We start from the raw sequence: 22,263 nt of genomic DNA, 5'->3' as shown, positions 1-22,263 counted from the left end.
TACCCCGCCCCCGAGCCACAGGCACCTCAGTTGGTAAGCAGCCCAGGCCGGAGGAGGAGACGAAACAGAGAGAAGGAAGACTGGAACACACAAGAACCATACTCACAGAAATGGGAGACGGAAAACCGGTGTCCAGTCACAGAGCCCATATGAAGCCAGGTGCGTCAGGGCGGGTGCCCTGTGGACCCTATGGACTTCGTAGAAACAGAGATAACAAAGGTAAGTTCTTACCATATCTCTTGTTTTCTACTTCAGGGTCCATAGGGGTCCACAGGGTGACCTTGGGGATGTCCCAAAGCAGTCCAACTAAGGGCGGGGACGCTCCTGTGCTGATAGGAGAACCCGGCGCCCAAAGGATGCATCCTGAGAGGCAAAGGTGTCAAACGCATAGAACCTCAAAAAGGTCTGAATGGAAGACCAGGTGGCCGCCTTACAGAGCTGAACAGCAGAGGCGCCACGGCTAGCAGCCCAAGAAGGGCCCACGGACCGAGTGGAATGAGCCTTAACAGAGGCTGGAACAGGTAAACCCTCCTGCATATAAGCCTCAATAATAACAGAACAAAGCCAACGGGCTAGAGTCTGTTTGTTGGCAGGCCAACCCCTCTTGTGAAAACCAAAGAGGATAAACAAAGAATCCGACTTCCTCACAGAACTAGTCCGGTCCACATAAACCTGGAGTGCCCGGACAACGTCTAAGGAAGTCTCCCCAGCCGAAAGATCAGGTGACTGAAAGGCTGGTACAACAATTTCCTGATTCATGTGGAACCTGGAAACCACCTTAGGCAGGAAATCAGGACGAGTGCAAAGCACCGCTCTGTCCTGATGAAAAATCAGAAAAGGGGGACGACAAGAAAGCGCCCCCAAATCTGAAACCCTCCTGGCAGAAGCAATTGCCAAGAGGAAAACAGTTTTAAAAGTTAGCCACTTGAGCTCCACTGACTCCAAGGGCTCAAAAGGAGGACCCTGTAAGGCCCGAAGAACCACCGCCAAATCCCACGGGGCCACAGGTGGCACAAAGGGAGGCTGGATTCTCAAAACACCCTGGAAAAAGGTGTGTACGTCCGGCATAGCAGCGATCCTGCGCTGGAACCACACCGACAGAGCAGACACGTGTACCTTCAGTGAAGAAAGACGTAATCCTAAATCCAAACCCGACTGAAGGAAAGCCAGAATACGCGAAACCCGGAACACCTGGGGATCATAGTTTCTGGCCTCGCACCACTGAAAGTAAGTGTGCCACACTCTGTGATAGTTCCTCGCGGAAGCAGGCTTGTGCGCCCTCAGCATGGTGGTAATAACGGAGCTAGAAAAGCCCCTAGACCTCAGGACGGCTGTCTCAAGAGCCACGCCGTCAAAGATAGTCGACCCAGATCCGGGTGAAGACAGGGCCCCTGAGACAACAGGTCCCGCCGTTGAGGTAGGAGGTATGGAGCGTCGATGGACAGGCTCCGCAGATCGGAGTACCGCGGCCTTCTGGGCCACGCTGGGGCCACCAGGATCAGTGTGCCTCCGTCCTGTTTGAACTTGCGCAGGACCCGAGGCAGCAGAGATATCGGAGGGAACAAGTAAGCCAGTTGAAACAGCCATTTCACCGACAGCGCGTCTATCAGACTTGCGCCTGCGTCCCTTGTCCTTGACCCGTACACAGGCAGCTTGTGATTGTGACGGGACGCCATCAGGTCCAGCTCTGGCAGCCCCCACTTGTCCACGAGTAGTTGGAATACCTCTGGATGAAGCGACCATTCCCCGGGATGCACATCGTAACGGCTGAGGAAGTCTGCCTCCCAATTGAGGACTCCTGGGATGAAAACTGCAGAGAGAGCTGGAAGATAGCGCTCCGCCCAAGCCAGTACGCGGGACACCTCCGACATCGCAGCTCGACTGCGAGTCCCTCCCTGGTGATTGATGTACGCCACCGTGGTGGCGTTGTCTGACTGCACCTGAACGGCCCTTCCGTGAAGAGCGGTGCTGGACGACTGCAGGGCTCTGTATACTGCCCGCAGTTCCAGGATGTTGATGGGAAGAATCGCTTCCTCCGCCGACCAACGACCCTGAAGTGACAAGGAGCCTGTCACCGCCCCCCAACCCCGGAGACTGGCATCTGTCGTGAGCAGAACCCATTCCGGGATCCAAAAGGGGCGCCCCTCCAGGAGATGAGCTGTCTGCAGCCACCAGGCTAGGGACAGACGCACCTCCGAGGACAACACCAGCATCTGAGAGCGGATCCTGTGTGGCAATCCGTTCCATTCCGAAAGAATCAGCCCCTGCAGGGGCCTGGAATGGAACTGGGCAAACTCCACCATGTCGAATGCCGACACCATGAACCCCAAAACTCTCATCGCTGAGTGCACCGAAACTCTGCCACTGCTCAGACAACTGTGAATCCGCAGCTGTAAGGAGGAGACCTTCTCTGGAGTCAGAAAAATCCGTTGCTGACGAGAGTCCAGCAGGGCCCCCAAATGAACCATCCGTTGTGATGGGATGAGGGAGGATTTCTTCCAGTTGATCAACCAGCCGTGCGCCTGTAGACAAGCGACCGTCAGGTGGAGATGCTGGATCAGTACCTCCGGGGAGCTTGCCAGCAAGAGGAGGTCGTCTAGATACGGTAGCAACCGTATCCCCTGGCTCCGAAGGTGAGCCGCCATGACCGCCATCACCTTGGTAAATACCCTTGGTGCCGTGGAGAGACCAAAGGGTAGAGCCCTGAATTGGTAGTGGTTGTGGAGAATAGCAAACCGCAGAAACCGTTGGTGCGATGTTGCTATAGGCACATGGAGGTAGGCGTCCGGGATATCCAGGGAGATCATATAATCCCCCGGTTCCATCGCCAGTATGATGGAACGCAAAGTTTCCATCCTGAATCCTGAATTTGGGAACCCTGAGAAACCTGTTCAGGGACTTCAAATTGAGGATGGGGCGATGAGAGCCATTGGGTTTCTGCACCAGAAACAGCGTAGAGTAATACCCCATCCCACGTTGAGACTGTGGTACGGGTATAATGACCCCCGCCGTCAGCAAGGCCTCTATGGCTTCCTGAACCTGCAAGGCCTTGGTTTTGTCCTGAGAAGGACTTGTGCAAAAAAACTGGCAAGGCGGCCTGTGCCGAAAAGACAGGGCGTACCCCTGGGAGACCACTTCTCGCACCCAGGCATCCGTGGTGGTATTGTGCCAGCACTGGGCGAATTGAAGAAGTCGGCCTCCCACTCTGGGGTCCCCCAGAGGGAGGCCCGTCCCATCACGCAGAAGGCTTATCTTCTGGCTTGGAAGAAGGGCGCCTAGCACTCCAGGCTTGCTTCTTTGGCTTTGAGGCGGTCTTGGGTGCGGACTGCCTCGGGAAGGACTGACCCTTTGCCTTGCCCTGAACCCGAAAGGAACGAAACGCCGAGCTCCGGACCTTAGTAGGTGTAGTAGCTGAAGGGAGGAAGGCTGACTTGGATTTTGCCAGGGTATCTACTATTTTGTCCAGGTCCGGACCAAATAGTAATTCCCCATTAAAAGGTAAGGCCTCCAAGCCTTTCTTTGAATCCGCGTCTGCTCTCCAAGACCGCAACCACAAGGATCTATGAGCAGACACTGCTGCCGCCGAAACCCTAGAGGTCAATAGGCTAGCATCCAAAGATGCTTCTCCAATGTAGGAGGCGGCACCTCTCATCTGTCCTAACAACGCCCTCTGGACGTCCGGAGATTCATCCATAAACGTGTCCTCCAAGGCGTTGGCCCACCCCTCAATGGCCTTGGCCACCCAGGAGATGGCCATGGACGGCCGGGCTACAGCCCCTGAGAGAGAATAAATAGACTTTAGACAAGTCTCCACCTTCCTGTCCGTAGGATCCTTCAGCGAGGATATAGACGGCAATGGCAAAGTAGCACTCCTGATGAGGCGTGTTACATGGGAATCGACTGCAGGCGGAGTTTCCCATTTCTTACAATGCGCTTCCGGGAATGGATAATTGGACGCCAAGCGTTTCTGTGGCAGGAAACGCTTACTGGGCGTCTGCCAGGCCACCGCCATGTGATCAGTCAACTGATCAGACAAGGGGAACGCTGTAGAAGTAACCTTAGCTTTTTTAAAACTAGGATACCTTGACTTGGGAGCGGGTGCCTCATCCTCAATCAGAAGAATGGCCCGCACCGCCTTAACCAGAGCCCGCACATTGATGGAAGACTTAGTGTCTACCTCCTGGACTGAGGCATCTGAGGCTGAGTCATCCTGCACCTCACCATCATCCGTGGACCCCTCAGAATCCGAAAGATGCGCAGCCTGTGCCATGACTGACCGTTTAGACGCCCTGGAGGGCACGTCACTGCGCAACATCGACTGAAAAGCCGAAGATGCTACCGCCAAATCTTGGACAGTGTGGGAAAGCGCATCCACCCAGGGTGGAGGAGCTGTCACAGGAGCCTGAAACGGCACCACAGCCGGCTGTGCCACAGGGGTGGACTGAATATACATTGGCAACCCCGCATAGGGACCAACAGGCTGAGACCCCGGGGGAGTCTGCAATAATTGTGGGACACCCGGGGAATGGGGGATGGCAGGCTGGGGCAACGCCCTAGTAGGGGCGGCAGTCGGGACCTACAGACGGTCCGCGATGGACACCAGCACCTGGGAAAACATCGCCCATGGTGGCTCCTGCGACATGGGAGGTTTAGACGTACCAGGGACCGCCTGGCACCGTCCGCACAGGCCGTCCTGTGACAAATCCTCCCTATCCACTCCTGCAGAACAGCGCCTGCAGGAGAAAAATGCCGGAGCCCCGGAGTGCTCAATCTCCTCCTCAGACATGACTTAGGATGAAAACGTGCGCACTCACCAGTGTGCTGAACAACAGCCCACAATATGGCACCGTGTAGCACACAACTGTATGTGACGGACCTCACAAATACGTGATCTATATAGGTGAGGTCAGTAGAAACACCCTTCCCCCTCACACCTGTAGGGCTTGTAGGAGAAGGAAAGGGATAGGTACAGGCTGACAGTAAGTAGAAAAAAGACACAGACAGGCAGCACTAGCAAAAGTCACATACCATGCAGGAAGATATACTCACTGCACCTTTCCACTACAATCAACCTCCCAGATTCAGTGTCTGGGAGGGCTATAGTGCTGTGTACACTGTCCTTTTGCAGGGGAGAGGTACACAGGGGGACCGGTCCGCGTGCTCCCTGAAGATCTGCGCTGCCACTTGAAGAAAATGGCCGCTGGAGACCTCAGAGGAGGAGTGGCCCGAGTAGCTGCAGCTCAGCGACGCCAGACTCCGTGCTGAAAGGCGCGCTGAGCTGAGGGGAGGAGCCGCTAGACAGGGAAGGCTTCCTCCCCTGGCTAGCATATTAACCCCCGGGTTGCGGCATCCCGCTTGCCACTTAATTTACCCTGGTGGTCTAGTGGTCTGACGGGGTATGCCTCCGATAGAGGGGGGGCCCGCCGCCACCGCTAGTGCCCCCGGTCTGTCCCCTAGACCGGGGGCATGGGACTGCATATAAAAGGCATTACCCGCGCACCGCCGCTAATCAGCGGTGCGCGGCTTACCTTAAGCTCCCCGGCGTCTTCCGGCAGCAGTCCCGGGGGAAACCAGAGTTAGTACAGACTCTGACTTCCCCCGCCGCGATCCCCAGTTCAGTGCTGGCGTCGCGGCGCCAGCAGGGAGAAGGAGCGGCAGCGTGGGCGTCTGTACAGACAGCCTAGCGCTGCCGCTCTGGAGAACAAAACTAATGTAAAAATAAATTTAACCTAGTTAAATAAAAAGCTTTAGGGGGCTGCTCCTGCAGCCCCCCCCCGCAGGGTGACCCGACTCCGGCCGGGCACCATCTTAAACTGAGGTGCCTGTGGCTCGGGGGCGGGGTATAGGGGAGGTTGGACCCAAGTGCATCCTAGGAGCAGCTAAAAGCTTTAACTCCGTGGTGCCCGAGGATCCAGGATCCAGCTATACCCCAAGATCACCCTGTGGACCCCTATGGACCCTGAAGTAGAAAAATCCTCGACAGCCTTTGGGATCCCCATCATACTTAGTGGGATTGGGAATTCGTAATGGCGCTGAAGTACCTGCAGCTTGTACGGACACCACAGAAGAAGGAGCTGGTTGTACCGGAGGTGACTGAGCAGGTCCCTCCTGTTGCATAAGCGTCTGAAGGCACTCCATAATTTGGGCTTGGTCTTGTTCCTGCTTTTCGACTCTAGCAAGTAGGTTTTCCAATAAATCTCGAGGTGAAATATTACCAGCGGCATCCATATTTCTTTTCGGCAAGAGTATTCTCAGATTGATTGTGGATGCAACCCGTATGCAGGGGAAGTGGCTAGACCTATTCATGAGGCACAAAGTCTAATGTGCCGGTGGTATTCACCAGAGACCCTTGCAAGAAGGTATGGGCTTGGCTGCGCCCGACACACAGGTAGCGGCCCTCAGGTTAGGTTTCTCTATACAGGTGCTGGTGTACTTTAGATAGAGTGCAGGAGACTTTAGCATAGTTGACAAGCAGGGTCAGAACCAAACAGACGAGATGGTACCAGGGAGCAGGCGAGAGCGGGTCACAGAGAATAGCCGAGGTCAGAACCAGATATCAATGCAGAACCAGGGATCAGACAGAATCGGAGTCACAAACGAAGCCAAGGTCAAATAGGTAATCAGGATATGCATGGAACGCTGGAGTATGGTAATGAGCCTATACTCTGGCACTGGAGTGTTCACAGAGTCCCCCTTATATAGGCAGCTATCCTAGTCACTTCCTGTGACAACACTAAAAGGGGCGTGTATGACCCTTTAAATCCTTAGCAGGTCGGCACGCGCGTACGTAGGGAGCCGAGCCCGCCTTCATCACAAAGAGGGATGAGCGACAGGGATCAGTGGCAGATGCCGGAAACCCCCTGCCCGCTGTCCCCTTCCAGACCAGTGCCGCCGGACCCGGTAAGTGTGTGCCGTCCGTCGCACTGTGATACAGCACAATCCAGTATCTTGCAAAGGGTCCAATAGGGATTTAAACAGGATTTTCTCAGAGTCCATGCCATCTTTCATCTATATTGAATTGAATCTACGTAATAATTGCAGGGGGGAAGGAGGATAGCAGAGAGAGGGCAGTGCAGGTAAGTAATCATGCATACCGGTGTTAATAAACGCAGATATGCCTGCGATAAGGGGCACGATGTATGGCATAGTATATGTAATACTCCATACATCCCCCCCTAAAAGAGAAAGTTTGATGTATATAGGGCTAATTTTCTGGAAAAATAGGATCAGGAACTGTGGGTGGAGTTACTGGGAGTGGAGCAATAAAAAACAGCAATATATATATATATATATATATATATATATATATGTATATATTTGTGTGTATATATAGTATTCAGAAAAGAAGACACTCAAAAGGGACTTTAAAGTTAAAGGTATCTTATGGAAAATACATTTTGGCCCAGGACAGTTAATAAGAGGTTCAGGAACTGAGGACCTCATTCAGAGTCGGTCGTTGCGGCCGCACAGTCGTAAGGGAAAATGGGCCGGATATGCAAATGATGCACTCGCAAGTTGCGTCCTTAAGATGGGATCGTTAGCTGGCCGACCAAGGGGAGGATGCGGCCGTAAGACAAAAATACGCCCCCTTCTCATACGCATTACACGTCATCTCCGGCCATATAAGGATTAATCGAGACCATCGGTAACCATCGGAACTGGTCGTAGAGCTTAAGGTTGACCATACCCTCTCTTAAGCTCTACGATCATGTCAGTGTAAAAACCTCTCATGCAGAGGCGTCACTAGGGTTGGTGTCACCCGGTACTGTAATGCATGGTGACACCCCCCCACAAAAAAAAAATCGGGACCATGGAGCGCAGCTCCACGAACTCTTCCCCCTTACCAGTCCAGCAGTCACACTGTGCTCCTCACGGAATGCCAGGCGCGTCGATGCCACGTCCGATATTCTGGGTAGCAATGCTTAAAGTGGTCCTAGAGATGTGGTGGAACGACCCCCCCCTCCCCCCGGCGATTTATCAATAAAAGGACAGCGTGCGCCTAAGGCATGTAGCGCAAAAAGGGGCGTGATCTTGAAAGAAAGGGACATGGCCATACAATACTATCCCTAATTCAAATTACGCCACACAGTAGCACAATCTTATCCACATTACACCGCACATAGTGCTAGAGATTCACATTACACCATAAAGTAGTGTCCCTTATTTATGTTCTGACACACAGGAGTGCCCATTTCACACAATGGGCCTGATTCAGACCCACTCGCGAGCGGCTGTCCGCTCGCAAGTGGGTCGATGGTCTGCACTGAGCATGCGCACGACGGAGGGAGCTCCGTCGTGCGCATGCGCCAGACACGACGAGCGAAGGACTTTCCTTCGCTCGTTGTGTCCGATCAAAGGGGGCGTGCTGTCAATGTTGATTGACAGCACGCCCCCTTTGGTGGGCGTGCCATGGGCGTGCCTCCCTGACGGGGGCGTTCCCACGGGAATGCCTCCCGTCAGAAGCCGGCCCACTGACATCACTAGTGATGTCAGTGGGAGTGATTTTGGCTCTGATAGAGCCAAAATCACTCCGGAGCTTGCGGTTGAAAACCTCAACCGCAGGCTCCGGCTCGCAATTTCGATGGTCGCGATGGTCACGACCATCGCGGCCATCAAAATGCACGCTCGTATAGCCTGTGGGTGGTGACCCACAGCTATACGAGCGTCCAGGAGGACGCTCCATGAAAATGGAGCCCGGCCCTCATTCAGAGCGTGCGCTCTGCTAAGAGCGTACGGCTCTGAATGAGGGCCAATGACCACGTTATTGACACTTATACACAATGCCCACAGTAGTAGTGCCCCTTATTCAATGCCCCCAGTAATAGTGTCCATTATGCAGTTTCCCCTTTAGTAATACCCCTTTATGCAATGCCCCCTGTAGTTGTGCCCAATATGCAGTGCTTCCTGTATTAGAACCCATTATGCAATGCCTCCTATATTAAAGCCCATTATGCAATGCTTCCTGTATTAGAGCCCCTGATGCTGTGCCCCCAGTAGCTCCCCTTATGCAGTGCCCCCTATAGTGCCCTTATACAGTACCCCAGTAGTGCCCTTATACAGTACCCCCAGTAGCACCCCTTATACAGTGCCCCCTATAGTGCCCTTATACAGTACCCCAGTAGTGCCCTTACACAGTACCCCCAGTAGCACCCCTTATACAGTGCCCCCTATAGTGCCCTTATACAGTACCCCAGTAGCACCCCTTATACAGTGCCCCCTATAGTGCCCTTATACAGTACCCCAGTAGTGCCCTTATACAGTACCCCGCAGGAGCTCCCCTTATGCAGTGCCCCCAGCCACAAGTGCTGCGTATGGGTCCAATGTTACCAATTGCTGCATACACTTCCTGGAGATGACGTGTATCACTAAGGGAAAGTGGGCGACTTAAGACAGGCTTGTAGGTATCTAAATACACACCGCGATCGCACGCCAAGACATAGTGGGCGTGCTAATGCCTTGCAGTGCGATCTCGGGATTTGCATACTTTGCCTACGTGCGAACGCATCTAGCAGGCGGGTCTGAATCGATATATGCTTTAAACAAGGATAAGGGAGCGCTCATAGGGGTATATTTACTAAAGTGAGTGTTTATAGAATTGAAGATCTTGCCCATAGCAACTAATCAAATTCTACTTAACATTTAACTAGCACCTGATATTTTGCTATAGGCAACATCTCCACTTCTAAAAACTCTCACTTTAGTAAATATAGTGCTCAAATAATATAGCACAGACAAGATAGCGGCGTCACTTATACCCCTTTTCCACCTAAATTCCGGGTCTGACCCGGAGTTGGGACAAAGGGCCTGATTCAGAGCCGGACGCTCTGAATGAGCACCCGCACTGAATCAGGGCGTTTTTTGTTTTTTTTTGGAGCGTCCTCCTGGACGCCCGCATAGCTGTGGGTTACCACCCACAGCATATGCGAGCGTCCATGATGATGGTCGCGATGGTCAAGACCATCGCCACCATCGGGCTTGCGACGAGACCCTGCGGTAGGGTCTCGGTGACCGCAAGCCCTGGAGTGATTTTGGCTCTATAAGAGCCAAAATCACTCCCACTGACATCACTAGTGATGTCAGTGGGGCCGGACCCAGACGGTAGGCGTTCCCATGGGTACGCCTCCGTCTGGCAGCCACGCCCCCGGCACGCCCACCAAAGGGGGCGTGCTGTCACTCACCATTGACAGCACGCCCCCTTTGGTGCGAGACCCGGAGCGACAGCTTGGCTGTCGCTATCCGGGTCTCGCGCATGCGCACGACGGAGCTCCCTCCGTCGTTCGCATGCGCACTAGGGCACCATCGACCCGCTTGCGAGCGCTCGCGAGTGGGTCTGAATCAGGCCCAAAGTTTCTATACGGATCAGACCCGGAATTTTGCCGTCGCCGACTCGGGATATTCCTGAGTCGGCGCCTCTCACGCCGGAGTCGGGTCTACACGGACCCGGCTTTTCCGGAGTGAAAGTGGTCGCTTGGAGATGACGTTATCTCCAAGCGTCACTGAAGCCGTACCAATCGGCCGGCTAGCAGCGCACTCCAGGTCACTGTAACCCGGAGTGCGCTGTTCTCACAGCAGGGTTTCACGGGCTACGCCAGTGTTAAACCCTGCTAGTTACCTGGGTTGGATTGCCGGGTCACTCGACCCGGTGAGCCAACTCTCTCCCCTTTTGCACCAGGGAGCTGCCCGGATTAACCCTTCAATAACCCGGGTTTTAGCTCCGTTGTAATAGGAGTATAACTTGGGTTACACCCGGTGCAGCTGGTCGCCCTGCGAAGCTACGCCCCCCTTGTATGCGCGCCGATCTTGGGTGCGTGACCACATGCCACTCCCCCCATTCTCGGCACACAGTGGGCTTGCCCCGCATTCCGGTAACTGCTGAAGCAGCCCACAGCCTCTCCCCTGCCTCTCTGAGTTGCGACTGCTCGGTGACACCATCCGACATGGGGGGTGGTGTCACCCCCTCTGATGGTGTCACCCTGGTGCGGCCCGCATTCCCCCAGTGAGACAAGGTGCTAATAAAGTTGCACAAAACTTTAAAATCTTGTCATAGTAGCTTATCTGATAGCTCTCACTGATCACCATAGAGCAGAGCCGTAACAAGACATTTTGGTGTCCTGAGCGAGAAAGAGCATTGGTGTCCCCTTCTCAGCCCCCCACCCCACCCCACTTTCATGATTTTCTCTCCCAGATGCTGCACTCTCCCAGTCAATAAATTTAAATTATCCTTACTGTACTAATGTAGCAGGTGCCCAAATAAACAATAATATCTTATTTGCCATCATCATATTATTATAAGATGATCATGTGTCTTCATTTAAATAAGATTATGGCAAACAAGAATATATTATTGTTAAGTGGTCACCTGCTAAATTATTACCTTACCTTATACTTATTTATTAACAGTTTCTTATATAGCGCAACATGTTGCGCTTCACAATTGAAAACATGAATAGAACAAAACTGGGTAATAATAACAGACAGACATAGAGGTAGGAAGGCCCTGCTCGCAAGCTAAAGGTGCCCACACACTAGGCGTTTAGGTCACGATCCGATATTGTGTCCCATTTCTCCCCCTGCAGTCGTGGGCACGATTTGGTGTTAAAAACAATCCAAATTCACCCACGATCTATCGTGCATCCTATACTGTTCCAGTGCATCGTGATCATAATGTATGGGAGCAAATGACAATTGCCAGTTGCTCACAAACACTGGAAACTGGACAAATTGGCTAAAAAACACGAATTTAACCAATTTGAACAATTGTTTTTTCTCAGTTTTCCAGTTTTTAAAACCATATGATCGACTGTCATTTGCTCCCATACATTACCAGGTTTTCATTCCAACCAGCCAGATTGGACAGATATCTGACAGATAATTGTAAGGTGTATGCCCAACATAAGGAATAAGTAGATTCCACTAGTCCTTTACTGGTGTACCACCAATTTTATTCCAATAATAAAACCTAAAATGTGTTTACAAGAAACAAACATCAAAAGGGCTTATCTGATAGGAGTCCAGGGTAATGTTGTCATCATTATAAACCTTTTCCAACAAGCACCATACGGAACAGCAAAGCGATCCACTAAATTTCCAGTGACCCATCCACCAAGAACGGAACGTGGGAGGATTTGTCGCTGTGACTTCATCAAGGGTGTCTAAATCAATATTTTCACACAGCATAGACAATCTTTCATATATTTTGAATGCAATAATGATAACTGTAATCAATCTTTCATTACGTACAATAAGAAAAAAAATTGTATAGAGAACAAAAGTGATGCATGCCTGCTCAGTAGTCTGCGTATGCCATACTTGCCTACCCTCCCGATTCGGGTGCCGTTCCCGGCCTCCCGGGAAGGCAGGCAATCCTCCCGGCTGCCGCCCACCCCTCCTATCCCCCCCGGAATGACCCCTGCAACCTCCGCGGGGGGGGGGGGGGGCGGAGACGCGATTCGCCTCATTTTGGCCCCGTCCCCTGCTACACAATGCCTATTTTATCGCATTGTGTAGCGGGGGCAGGGATAAACAGACGCGTTCATGTGACCCCGCCCCCGCCACGCCCACGAGTGCTGTCATCCGCCCAGCCCCCGTCCTCCCAATGTGGCTGCTCCCTCCCGGAAGGAGCAGCCAGAAAGTCGGCAGGTATGGCGTATGCGCTGGAATCCCGGCACAGCAGTGAAGCGACCACTGACATGGGTACTTCAGTCCCAGCACATCGGAGCCCCTGATGCTGCGGGTACTCAGTAATACATTCGGCCAATATGATCGCATCCAGCAATGCAATCATGGGCCCTAATATTGCGCCCATTATTAATAAGTGGGCACCTAATTGAAATTTGTTCTGCGTTTACTATATATCTACAAAATGCACTAAGAACATGTTGGTTTTGCATTGTGAAAAATTGCTGCTTTAAATCTTAGGTCCTGATTCAGAGATGGACGGAATTGCTGAGCCGCACACAAGCAGCAGCTGTGCAATTCTGTTCAACTAAAATGCAAATGCAACAACATAGGCCAGTGTTGGCTAACCTTGACACTCCAGCTGTTGTGGAACTATATATCCCAGCATGCCCTGCCACAGTTTTAGCATGCCCTAATAGCAAAACTGTAGCAGTGCATGCTGGGTTATGTAGTTCCATAACAGCTGGAGTGTCAAGGTTAGCCAACACAAGAGGTGTCTGTAGGAAACAGACACCTCCTTGCTGCATCTGCGATATCAGCTCTGCGACTGAGCTCGCAGTCTGGGGTCACCATCGCAACCAATGTGACCTATGGTGGCTCTTTTGGCCAGACTGTGGAAACTGAAGCTCACTGCAGCCTGGCCTGGACCTGCAAGGCCATGTCAATCATGCTGCGGACCCAATGAGTCCTGTGCATACGCACAATGAGTCCTGTGCATGCGCAGACCCTAAACAATCGGAGATGTATGCTAACCATCGGAGATGTATGCTAACCATCGGGCTAGTGTACATCTCTGTATCAGGCCCTTAGTACTAAAACTCCAAATTCTCTGAACTTTGCGAATCTCATACTCTGTTACATTTCCGGCCTATATCTACCTAATAAAACAGATTCCTGCAAAATACTGTTTCATTAGTCATTGACTTCTACAGTGGAAAGGTGCAGGCCTTTCCATTCCATGTTACCAGCATTGCAGGCTTGCCGACAATCTGGCTGCCTCTTCCCGGGAGGAGGCACCCAGCTTGGCACAGCAAGGGGGGCGTGACACGGTTATGTGGGCTGGGGCGTGATCGCGCAATTGTGGTCCCGCCCCTGCTACACAATGCCGAGATTACCGGCACCGTGTAATCGGGGGCGGGGCCACGATGATGCGATTCAGCGCAAATTGTTTCATCAGTTCCCCCTGGACTAGCCACCTATGCAAGATGAGAGCGGACGCCAGAGTGGGGGTGCGGGTGGGTGGCGCCGGCTGGGAGACTTGCCCACTCTTCCTGGGAGCTGGGAGCGACACCTGAATTTTGAGAGGCTCCCGACCCTTTTGAGAGTGTAAACAAGCATGCATCATTGAGTTTTGTTACACCAGCCTTCCTGCAGCTGCGAAACACTCCTCCATCTGCAAGTGTCCACGTGTAATTGTGCGGCAATTACGTAAACTCGTGCTTACTGTGTTTGTAACGCTGATCAAACGTCAGAGCTGTGTTGGACCGCACTGCGCAGACCAATAATCTATATTGATTCCAAAGAGGTCTTCCGGCTGATTGTGCAATCTAGTGGTTGCAAAAAAAAAAAAAGTGGTTTGTATCCATAAATTTTCCACCTGAGTATTGAAGTTTTCATCTAAACTTTATAATACAAACCTGAAAAATGTGGATGATTCTGTATAATAACATATGCCATGGAGATGTCTAGAGCAGATTAGTTTGGCAATTATGTGTGACACACTATGTACCGGCTAACACTCTAATGGCTACAATTACTATTCCAGTATGGCGGCCATTTTCCCGGAGACCGGGATACAGCGCAGCACACGGGCTGGTGAAATGCAGCAGTGACAAAAAGAGCCGTATAGTTCAGTTCTGCCTCTAGTGATAAGAGGTGATTGGCGGAGGATAGGTGTTTCGTCACTGCCAACGAGATGGCGGCGCCCATAGAGCCGAAGTGACACTGAAAACCTCCACTATATACGATTACCTCCTGCCTATAGATAAGCGGTATGTATACCGTCAAGGTATATACATGTGCGCAGTGCTGGCTATACGTGACACAATTGTTCTGTAGTGTGGGGAGATTCAGCTGTGTAAGGATCATGCGGAATTTAATGTCACGGGAATATATATATATATATATATATATATATATATATATCTCAAACACACAATGCAGGCTGTTAAATTGCATGGTGCAAAATTACTGTATCAAATCAGCACAAACAGGAGGAAGTGGGGCTCAATGAATATATAACCCATTGGCTGCTTCTGTATATGTCCCATTTTTGTACCATATATAGATCTATATAATATGAGGGTGCATATGAGACCATAGCAGTCGGCGGTGAAGGGTTTGGTTGGCATTGCTGTCCACTCTGCTGGCATTCTGCTCAATCCTGCGCTTATCCTTTGCCAGCAAAATACATGTCTATTCTATACTAGTGTTTTAATGACCGGTATCATCCCCAGCCCACTAGCATCTGCTGCTCTGGTTGGATGCGTTTGTGTTGTGGTTCTGGGTTTTAGATGTTTTATGCTCTATTTTGCTGCAAGTGAATGCATTTGGGTCAGGGGAATGTCCTCCATTATTTAGGTCTGCAACGCCGTGTATGAGAAAACAAAAATAATACATGTATATTTAGAGAATAAGAACAGATACTTGTATGGTGCATACTGGACAAGAGAAGTGGTAATGTGTATTTCTTATAAGTTTTCCACCTACAGTTGTTTATTTGTATGAGTCTCCTGCAGCTATTACAAAACGCAGCTCTTTATCTTGTTTAATTTGCTTTTCAACGAAGCCGCTACTTCAGAGGTACGTGGCCAAGCAGAGCCCCAGAATCTGTTTTCGGCGTCCCCTGTTCGGCACCCTCTCTTTGGTTCCCTGATTTATGAAACACTTGCAGACCTTGCAACAGAGAGCCCTGTCACAGATTAGATTACTGGTGTCTAGTATGATCATTGGGCCTGATTCAGAGCCGTTCGCTATTTGCGGTCGTTCGTTCAAAAACAAGGGGTGGCTATTCAAATGATCCGTTCGCAAATTGCAGTCTGTTCCCACCTCTAAGTCTGAACGAGCGAGCAAAACATACGCTCGTTTATTTGATAAAAACGCCCCCTGGCCGCACGCACCATACGTCATGTCCGCTATTTATTAGATTAATCGAGTACATCATACAGCGTATGAACTGCTCGCTATTCTTGTGGTTGGTGTTTTCAACCGCTATTTTGCGAGCAGTTCTGAGTTAAAAAAAAACAAGTGATGTGGTCAATGACGCTGCTGTATTAATTATGCACTCCCTTAAAACGCCCGTTTTGACCTTTAAGCATGCCTGTGTTCGGATCTCCACTCCCCGTTTTCAAGCACCTTCCCCTGTTACCACCCACATACGCCTCATTCTGTCACTCAAAATAGCAGGCCCTCGCTATATTGCGTACCAACGATTTTCAGCCGCACTGACTGGTTCGCGCATGCGTACTAAAAACCGTACGCATGCGCAGATATGCGAACATCGCTCGGAACGAGCGTACTGCCGCTAGCGAGTGGCTCTGAATGAGGGCCATTGTCCTTTAAAATGCAGACACCAAATTAGTCAGTTTCCATATTTTTTTTAATCACATTTTTTATTTTATTGCACTTTCTTAGAAGTTTTATAATGAAGTTATAACTCTGATTCTGAAACTTGAAGGATTTATGTTGGTCCAGCTGCCTCCTTGTAGCCCCGATTATTAAAAGAATAAAGTTTTTAAATGTCTCCCAATGACTTTCTAGTTAGAAGTGCCTGTTTTTTATTTATTGAAATGTTAAAACCAAAACCGTCTCCTAAATTTGTGTATGCAACATTATTTGTACACAATGTTTTCAGTTGAATATTTAACAAAATACTAATTGGCTGTAAGTTGGAACCTAGGCTCTGATTCAGAGCCGGACGCTCTGACCAGAGCGCTCGCTCTGAATCAGGGCCCACCTCCATAATTATGGAGCGTCCTCCTGGACGCTCGTATAGCTGTGGGTCACCACCCACAGCATATACGAGCGTGCAGGTTGATGGTCACGATGGTCTTGACCATCGCCACTGCGAGCCGAAGCCTGCGGTTGAGTTTCTCAACCGCAAGGCCCGGAGTGATTTTGGCTCTATCAGAGCCAAAATCACTCCCACTGACATCACTAGTGATGTCAGTGGGGCCGGCTTCTGACGGTAGGCGTTCCCTTGGGAACGCCCCCGTCTGGGAGGCACGCCCACCAAAGGGGGCGTGCTGTCAATCAACATCGACAGCACGCCCCCTTTGATCAGACACAACGAGCGAAGGAAAGTCTTTCGCTCATCGCGTCTCGCGCATGCGCACGACGGAGCTCCCTCCGTCGTGTGCATGCGCAGTGCACACCATCGACCCACTTGCGAGCGGACAGCCGCTCGCGAGTGGGTCTGAATCAGGCCCCTAGTTAATAAAGCTAATTGTTACTTTTTTTTTCTTTCTTTCACTGAAAAAAAATAAAAAATGCAGACACCTCTGAATTGATGACATCAGAACTCCATAATTATAAGCAATGCCATTTAAACAAGAGTTCGTAGATAAAGAGTAATGTTATTTGTATGTTATAGAAGGATTGAGATTGAATACTCGGTGTCCGACTTGTTGTATTGTTTAAATTTGTTTCAAATTGCTTTTCCTTACAGTACAGAAATCTGTGGGAATGAGGACATTGCGCTGGTTGCGCTCGGCTCAGAATTTGTGTGCTGGGCTTAGATGGATGCCTGGGACGGAACCGCGCCGGCTGCAGGTGAATGTGAGTACGGACATACCTCCATGATCCATGTCACACGGGACATAGTTTACTTTAAGCACCTGTTCATGAGAATACAGTTTCCACTTGCTCACTGGCCAATGTTTATGCGGCACTGTTACCACGTATACTGATTCCTCCTAAATATCGCATCAACACACAACAGGGCTCTTTAGATATTAGACAAGATAACTCTGCTTTGATAAAGTATTATCCCTTTATTTGTAATTGGCAAGAGGCACACAGGGGGCGATTCAATTGTTTTATCGCACCCTATCTCCGGTATAAAGTGCCGGAAGATCAGGGTGCGATATTCAATTGTGTTTGGGCACCCATGCATGTCGCGCCCAAACAGACAGGGTTTAGCAGCGCAAAGCGGCTAAACCCGTCTAAAGTCCTGCTTTGGGTGCCCAAACCCCTGTTTGGGCGCCCAAAGTGCAGACTTTTGGCACATTTTTGCTCGCAGCCCCGGGGTCTGCGAGCTGAAATGTATGCTCCCGCGGCTGTACGAGCCCGTGCAGAGCAACAATTGAATTGCTCTGTCGGGCGCCAGGCACCTGCAGCCGCAGGTTCTAACAATTGAATTGCTCTGTCGGGCGCCAGGCACCTGCAGCCGCAGGTTCTAACAATTGAATTGCTCTGTCGGGCGCCAGGCACCTGCAGCCGCAGGTTCTAACAATTGAATTGCTCTGTCGGGCGCCAGGCACCTGCAGCCGCAGGTTCTAACAATTGAATTGCCCCCCATAGACTTTATACTAGTACAAAATAAAGTAAGAGGGTGAAAGGGTCTCAAGTGCTTATAATCTAAAGGGAAAACCAGTGAGACCTAATATGGCACAACGTGTGGCATCTCTAGTGCCATTAGTTGAGATAACTTCAAGCCATTGTTGTACAAGCTAGGGCAATTAGTGATATCAATGTCCTTTATGGAACATCTACTGCTACATTGTTACTCATTACACATTGGCCCTTCCGAACGTCCGCACAAAGACATCTCTATGAATATACACACCCATGGGTGTAGCTATAGTGGGTTCAGGCGGTGCCATTGTTATGAGGCATACATTGAACAACTGCTGAAGAGAAAGATGTTTCTCTAGAAGCATTAGGGTGATGGGTCCTTTCAAGATGTTGCTATGGGGGGAAGCTTTCGGGAAGCTGACTGCCTAAATATTAATATTAATATTATAGCCTAAATGGGTATTTTATACCCATTCCGCTATGGGCCCCACAAACTCTTGGCTACGCCCCTGTACACACCTTCCTAATCCCTGATGCCCCGCTACAGCTCTTTTAGGGTTAACTATTACCTAACCCAGTGGTTCTCAAACTGTGTGCTGTGGCTCCCTGGGGTGCCTCGGGACACTCTCTGGGGTGCCTCAGGTTGGGTCCAGCACCAAATCAATCTCTTTATGTTCAATGTAAGAGACAAAAACATAAAATGATAGGTAAGCACAATTTACTTAATAATTTTTCTACTTCAGGGTCCATAGGGGGTCACAGGGTTGACCTTGGGGTATAGGTTGGGAACCAAATCCGGGCACCACGCAGTTAAAGCTTTTAGCTCCCAGGATGCACTGGGTCCACTCTCCCTATAACCCCACCCCCAAGCCAGAGGCACCTCAGTTTAAGTTGGTGCCCGGCCGGAGTCGGGTCACCGTTAGCGCAGGGGGAGCTGATTAGCAGCCCCTAAGCTTATTTTATTTTTATAGGGACAAAGTTTTTTCATGGACTTTGGACTCTTCAGAGCGGCAGCGTCGGACTGTCCATAGGACGTCTAAGCTGCCGCTCTGTCACCCCGCTGGCGCTGAGACGCCAGTACAGATCTGGGGATCTCAGCGGGACCCCAGAGTCTGTACTAGCCGGACTCTGCGGGCGCCCAGGACTGCTGCCGGATCCACGGGGAGCAGGTAAGGTCGCGGATCACCGCTTGCGGTGATCCGCGCATTTCAAATGCAATCCTGTGCCTCCGGTCTCAGGGGACAGACCGGAGGCGCCGGCAGTGGCGGCGGGCCCCCCATACCCCGTGTGTCCACTAGACCACCAGGGACTTAACGATCGGTGCAGGGAGCCGGCGTCCCGGGAGGTTAATAGCCGGCCAGGGGAGGCAGCCTTCCCTGTTACAGCGGCTCCTCCCCTCAGCTCAGCGCGCCTTTCAGTATCCATAGTCTGGCGTCGCTGAGCTGCTTCCTCCGCGGGCCACGCTTCCTCTGAGGTCTCCAGCGGCCATTTTATCTCTGTGGTGCAGCAGAAATCTCTCAGGATGGCAGTGAGTCCAGTCCCCCTGCGTACCTCACCATCAGGTCAGTGTACACAGCGCTGTAGCCTTCCCAGACACTGAATCTGGGCAGTTGAATGCAGTGTAATAGTGCAGTATATTATATGACATGTTTATGTATATATGTATATATCTGCATTGTATGTGACTTATGCTAGTGCTGACTGTACTTTATTCTCTCACCTGTCAGTGTATATCTATCCCTTTTCTTTATCTGCCCTAATACAGCTGTACTTAGGGTGGTTCTGAGACCTCACATTTATATACTTGTTAATATTTGTGTGGTTTGTCACATACTGTTGCGTGCTGCACGTTGCCATATTTTAGATGGAACTGTGTGTTGCATACGCTGAAAATGGGTCCCTGCAGCTAATTTTTGGCATCAGTCAGGACCAGTATAGTGCTGCTTAATATTTCCGCCAAGATTGGTCAGATATGTCTGACCAGGAGATAGAGCGTTATACTGCACCCATTTTTACTATCCTGCAAGCCATGTGCTGCAGGTGTTAGTGCGGAGGATTTGACTCATAAAGGGTTCTGTATGTGGCGTCATCTGGTGCCGGCCTCTTTCACGACCCCCTTGGGCGGTTTGTTTTCTCGGGATCCTCTCAATTGCGGATCGCCGGGCGGGCCCCATTGTTGTACCTCACTTGGGGTTACTTCACCATACTGCCCTTTTCATCTCAGGGTATCTCGCAGCTTCTTGCACTCTTCCCCTGTGACACAGACTACCGCTCCCTGCAGGGGTTTTTCGCAGTATATGAATTCCCCCTGGTGCCACAATAGTCTGTCATTCCCCTTGCAGGGATTACCACAACAGCCACCCTGGGTGGATGTCGTTTTCTACGAAACGCTAATTGGCGTGGTTGACGCCCTGTGGTTACTTCCCAGTTGGCTCTGCCGTGAACTGGGTACTGTTCGGGGCTCTTTCCCTCTTACACGGGGGGAAGCCTATTTCAGGTATTATTATCCCTGCTTTAGGGCTGGTAGCAGGTCCATTCTGGTTAGAGTGAATGTTGACCTGCACTGTATCATACACCCTCAGTATTGCGTGCCTTCGGGTTACCTGTTGCTGACTAGCGGGTGGATCGCATAGCGGGACTCTGGCTGTTGCCAGATAGGAGGTGTTACAACAGTGTTTGGCCTCCTGTCCCAAATTCCCTGAGGGTCATCACGAGCCCCTCCTGGGGGGGATGGGCGTGTTACTCGTCTGATTACAGACGTTACTACGCCTCCCATTCCTGCGTGGTCGGATTCTTCGGATCCGTAGGTGGTAACTCTGCCTGAAATCAGTATACTTGCTTTCAGGAGTTGTTACCCATCCTACCATGGCTATAGCATGGTTGGTTAATACTATTGCATATTGGGTTGATGCATTTGTAACGTTTTTTCCCCTCCAACACGTCGGGGGTTCAAATGTATTTGGTCGCTCAGGTAATATATGCAGTTGTCATAGGTGGACATGCCTATATTGGATACCAGTCTCCTAACTTTCAGAGTTCCGGCTGCGACTGTATCCTCCGTAATACCCTATGGCTGCGCTCTGAGAATGCAGAGCTGCAGATACCATCTTTAGGGTTGATATTGTTTGGTCCTGACCTTGACAAGATTGTAGTAACATTGGCAGTATTACTAACGACAAGTTTACCGTTTTCAGCTATGCACACTACAAGGCCTCAGACTAAGTCTGTTAAGTCTTTTTTGTCCTCTGGGTCAGCCTAAAGGTCTGTTTCTTCGTAGACTGTCGGCATCTACAAGGGCCGACATATCCAGTACCGAGCAGGCCTGGACTGCCAGCCGATCCTGCTTCTGAACCTACGGATATCTCTTCAGTCTGACGGGACAGGCCTACAACTGGGAGATACCGATTTTCTCAGTTCGCCCGGTATTAGTGTCAAGTTGCCGCGGCTACGTGGGTAGGAGGGTACGCCCTCTTTACAAGGGCCTTACAGATCCAGAAAGCTATGCAGTTGTTGCGGTAAGCGGAGCTAATTGGGCCATCCCCACTATCTCAGTGAGGGACTGGTTGTTCTGTTTTCTTTCTGGTGCGGTGGCTGAATGGTCCTCTTTGGCCTGTTCTCTGTCTCAATTCCCTGAACCAGTTCCTAAAGCTACCTGGGCTCAGGAGGAAATCCCTATGCTCCATCATACGATGTTTGGAACCTGGGGACTTTAGGGTATCAATGGATATACAGGACGCGTGCCTACGGGTACTTACAGAGACCTTTCCTCAGCATGGGCTGAGGTTTGCTATATCACAGCAACACTTACAATTTTTCGGGCTCTGCCTGTTGGGACTGTCCTCAGCCCCACAGGGGTTTACCAGCGTTTTGGATTTTCTGTCAGTTCTTCTGTTCAGTATATCCCAATGCTCCTGTACCTGGACGGCCTCCTGCTCTTAGCGGGATCACCGGGGTACTTTACGGCCAGGTCAGGATGACTGTGGCTTCTTCAGGGTGCAGACGTTTAATCAACGGGGAAAAAGTCCTCCCTGCATCCCTCTCTGGGTATTCTTCATCTAGGATCCCTGCTGG

At 50.9% G+C, this 22,263-nt stretch overlaps 1 protein-coding gene across 2 annotated transcripts in view; it reads left to right on the top strand.

The window, feature by feature from the left end:
- Positions 1-14,533: 14,533 nt before the first annotated feature.
- Positions 14,534-22,263, top strand: part of ECSIT (ECSIT signaling integrator) — a 35,676-nt gene continuing 27,946 nt past the window's right edge. For both annotated transcript variants that reach the window (XM_088461789.1, XM_088461788.1), the window contains exons 1-2: positions 14,534-14,669; positions 17,345-17,454. In XM_088461789.1, the coding sequence (XP_088317915.1) occupies positions 17,362-17,454 (93 nt within the window). In that variant the 5' untranslated portion in view covers positions 14,534-14,669; positions 17,345-17,361. The remainder of the gene's footprint in view (positions 14,670-17,344; positions 17,455-22,263) is intronic.

The sequence above is a fragment of the Taudactylus pleione genome, unplaced genomic scaffold, assembly GCF_031769625.1.
Source record: "Taudactylus pleione unplaced genomic scaffold, aTauple2 ptg001101l, whole genome shotgun sequence".
In the NCBI taxonomy this organism is placed as follows: domain Eukaryota; kingdom Metazoa; phylum Chordata; class Amphibia; order Anura; family Myobatrachidae; genus Taudactylus; species Taudactylus pleione.
Note: the sequence above shows the minus strand (reverse complement) of the source record. Positions and strands in the feature narration are given on the sequence as shown.